This window comes from Sinocyclocheilus rhinocerous, unplaced genomic scaffold, assembly GCF_001515625.1.
Source record: "Sinocyclocheilus rhinocerous isolate Xijiao unplaced genomic scaffold, SAMN03320098_v1.1 scaffold346, whole genome shotgun sequence".
NCBI classification, from domain to species: domain Eukaryota; kingdom Metazoa; phylum Chordata; class Actinopteri; order Cypriniformes; family Cyprinidae; genus Sinocyclocheilus; species Sinocyclocheilus rhinocerous.
This window is the reverse complement of record NW_015630993.1, coordinates 496,347-500,478: the sequence shown is the minus strand read 5'-3', so window position 1 is coordinate 500,478 and position 4,132 is coordinate 496,347. Positions and strand designations below refer to the sequence as shown.

The 4,132-nt window shown below is 36.8% G+C and overlaps 1 protein-coding gene across 2 annotated transcripts in view; it reads right to left on the bottom strand.

The window, feature by feature from the left end:
* LOC107740946 (heat shock protein beta-1-like) overlaps window positions 1-3,627 on the bottom strand; it is a 16,465-nt gene extending 12,838 nt beyond the window's left edge. The window contains exons 1-3 of one of the 2 annotated variants that reach the window (XR_001640135.1): window positions 3,219-3,627; window positions 3,005-3,068; window positions 2,098-2,842 (exon numbers count right to left, since the gene is read on the bottom strand). Coding sequence is in view for 1 of the 2 variants with exons in the window: in XM_016553512.1 (XP_016408998.1) it covers window positions 2,656-2,842; window positions 3,005-3,068; window positions 3,219-3,612 (645 nt within the window). In the remaining variant the exon portion in view is untranslated. Of the gene's footprint in view, window positions 1-999; window positions 2,843-3,004; window positions 3,069-3,218 lie in introns of those variants that run through there. The other variant, XM_016553512.1, reaches the window with a different exon arrangement.
* Window positions 3,628-4,132: the final 505 nt, after the last annotated feature.

Genomic DNA, 4,132 nt, shown 5'->3' with positions numbered 1-4,132 from the left:
GGGGTGTGTTAGAACGAGCCGTTTTAGGTAGGCGTGGCTGACTCTTAACTTTTATAAAGAATATTTCTTTGGATTTGAGACTTTAGTCTTTGCAACTTTACAAATCTTCTTTATGCACCAAGAGCTTGTAACACTCCAAAGACAAAGGAAAAATTGAAATCGCATCATATGACCCCCTTAAAATTCATGTTACCATTCTGATCTCCATTTTCTTTATTAGCAAAATAATCTTACCATACATTTATGTGATATCTCTTTTCATATCTCACATTAAGTAATACTGAATAAACTTTAATGGAAATATCCAGAATATTTGACAGTCACCTGTTTCTCCATTTTCTTCTAATCATAATCTATTGTAAGTGTATTTGTAACAACCAATGACAAACAGTAATGCATGAAGAAACTAGAGTTCTCACCACAATCACGAACACAGCTGTCTCCTGAACAGTCTTCAGGACTTGTACTGTATGTACCGCCTTATATTGGATTTGTTCTGCCAGCTAAGCAGAAGTTAAATATGGCTAACTAATGGCTAATATGGCATGAATGAGAGTCAAAGGAATTGGTCAGGTGAAGCACTTGGCACTGACAATCATTCTGAAGACAGAAATGACTAACTGTACTGCATATGTCATTTTTCTTCCAGAACATAAATAATGTAGGCCTACTTGTGTTTCATTGTTTGTCTGTGAAGTTTAGATACATATGAAAGTTTAGATATATATGATCCTATATACTCTCTCTCTCTCTCTCTCTCTCTATATATATATTTCAGGGCAATTTATATGCTACAGTCCAGGGAATAATATTCTACAGATAATGTTAAGAGTCAATGCCATGCCAAATTTGATAAGCATTTTTTTTTTAATCTTCAGAACATATGTAAGATGTATACCAACTTTTGGGTTAAAAATGTAAAGTTGGGTTAGTCCATATTTGACCCAAAGTTGGGTTGAAACGACCCAGCATTTTTTAGTGTAAGTTAAACTTCACACACACACACACACAAAAATCCCCACCTAAAACTGCAACTAGACTACCCTATATGCAAATAACAGATATGTTCACATATTTATGTTGTGCACGTAACACTGAATTGTGAACATGTTGACAAACTAATCTTTTATTGTGCCAAAAATCTTCATTCACTCATTACACTTGCTCATACCACAGACTCCACCGTATGCAGTGGCCCCTGCAGAGCTCCCTGGCATTATCACTATTTCAACACCCTCTTTCCTCCTGAATATCTTAAGACTTGTCATGTAATTGGAGACTCCCTGGGCCGTATTTCTGGCATGTCCACCATGTGTGCACTCAGTAAATTAAATGATGGTGCCAAGTGGCGGTTCTACATGCCCTGGTGTTATATGGTGTATATTTACAGGCCTAGTTCCAGCACGTAATTTAATCTGCCATATACTAACAGCAATCATCATAAGAATTGTAATAGGCTCAGCCTCTGTAAAATACAACTGATGATGCATTAAGTCATAATTGACTAACTGAGCCAGGAAATAAAGAAATCCTTATACTGTCAGGTTTTTAATAGCCGTTTACATTACTTGACTGTAACATACTGTCATTTGATTGTGTAAAATCCCTCAACAACTTGTAGGAATGACAGAGATAAAGCTGTTTTGTGCCCTAAGCAACAAATTCAAACCAGCTAGATATATACATATAAAATATGCTTGATAATCTGTCAGCAACACAGATCTTTGAGTAAAAAGGATATGTCATCTGGCCAATTTATAACTAAATCAAGGTAACAGAAAAAGGGAAAATACTGAGCATTTGTCAACACATTGCTGTTTTTACCGTGCCTAGTGTAACTGAGACATGTCATTTGATGACTGCTCCCGAGTAATGTGATGAAAGCTGTGGAACACATACAAAAATAGTCAAGGTAAAACTGTGGAGGTAAGAAGAAACCTGCCTCCATACTTCTAAACACCCCAAGAAGGAAACCAAAGAAGGAAGGCTTTGTTTCATAACTGACTGTGTCATGACCTTCCTCACAAGCAGTGTGGTAGTGTGAAGTTAAAAGCACTGAGAATCTGGTGTCAGCTCTACAGCTTTAAATACCAGCACCATCTGAAGCTCTACTCAGCTGCATGATCAGATTTAGTTATTTGCTTTCCTATTTATTGATTTTCCCAGACAATTTCAGTTCAAAGTCAGATTCAAATTGTTATATTATTTCCACCATTCTCAAAACAGATGTACTAAAATAGTCTCTCAAAATCAAAAGGATTGTCCTGGCATTACATGACACAAGCCCCATATGAAGCCTCTTTCTTTCTTTTTAGCCTGAGAATGTGAACTGGAAAATAAAATCTCTCTTTATTACTTACTGGTTACATAGGAGTGATTATCTTAAGAGTTCTTATACAGCACAAATTATGTATTGCATAATGGTATTTAAACCAAAGTAACAGCAGAACTCATCAATTTAGCATATTACTATCTCTAGTAATGTTTAATTCATAATAAGATAAATATTTTCATGCAAAGCCAGTATTTACAAATTCTTCTAATGTTAGCTTTCAAAAGCAAAAGGTTTAACACATTCATTACTTTCAACACACATATGTACACATACATATTAAATCAGATGGGCTATGCCTAACCCTTAACTAGAACTGTAAGTTACTTGTCACCAGTTAGGCACAGCTCATCTGATTTTGCAGGTAACTGTTTGTCTATCATGTGAATAGGGATGACGATCTCTCCAGGGAGACTGATATTAGAGCCAGGCAATGGGGCCTCAACTGAGAGAATACCATCTGGAGACAGCATGGAGTTGATCTGTTTTAGGTCTAAGTCAGCTGGAAGCCTAATGAATTACACAAGAGAAATGAAACCAGCCATGAGTAATACCGTACATTCTGTACAGCTGTAATACAAGATTTTAAAATGTAACTCTTTTTTAAATACATGAGAAGTTACTATGAGAACACAAATTGAAAATAAAAAAGTAAACCAAAAACTCCCTTACTTGTATTTTCTTGTAAAGCTTCTGGAGATCAACCTGTGATTTTCCTGCCTTTCCTCACGATTACCTATGAAAGAAAACATACCATTGAAGTCTCTAGGAAATGTGATCTGCAGTATGTGATGTCATTGCATACGCTGGTTACATTCACATAAATACGCAGTGCATCATAAATTCTAAACAAAGAATAAAGCCAGGCATATGAAGGTCATCATACCCATTATCTCCAAATATCCCTCCTTGGTTTTGATGTTTATCTCCTCTGGAGAAAATGGACTGACATCTAGACACACTTTCCAGTTTTGCTGTCCTTTCATTTGTTCATATAATGATTCAGAAACACATCCTTCTGATCCAGTACATGGTTTAGGTGGAATCTCCATGCACAAAGAGCTGAAGAGAGGTATCTCCATGCACAAAGAGCTGAAGAGAGGTAAACGCATAGATCCTGGCCAGGTTGAAGTCCCCAATCTTTTCCTTGCTGATTCTATCCAGCTAACCTCATCTGGTTCGAGGAAACAGGGGAGGTCGGTGTTTTGGTTGAAAAGGTTTTGTGTCTTTTCCTGTAGAGGGTCCCAGCAACCATTTCTTTGAAACAAAGGACGGGGCATCTTTAAACAATTTAAAAACTGAAAAACGCTTTGAGCTTTCAATACCTGATGCTGATACAACAACAGTGAACTTGTGAAATGCTACAGAAAGCAGCCGCTCACTTCTTTTATACTGTTCTTGTCTATTAAACCTTTATCCCAAATTATCCAGTCCCAAACGTCAACAAAGAGGCTTGGCAAATCTTTCACCCCTGTGTTACAATCTGACGTACACAGAATGATGCCATCCTGTCTGTATTAATAGAACTGAAGGGGTAATGGCAAATTCTTGGCGCATGATAATGGGCACACTGGCAATAGTGTCATTGCATTAATGGCCTCTGTAGTCTGGTCACATCTTGGAGCTCTTTCTTTCACTATAGTTACCAACTTTGTTGTACAACAGTATGTACTTTCAGCATTTATCTCAGCTCTTGTAAACAACATTTAGAGCCAGATATACTAAGATGCATCGCATAACATTAATAATTGCTCTGATTTTACTACCTGATGTTAAATTGAGAGCAGGTGACAAAAAAAA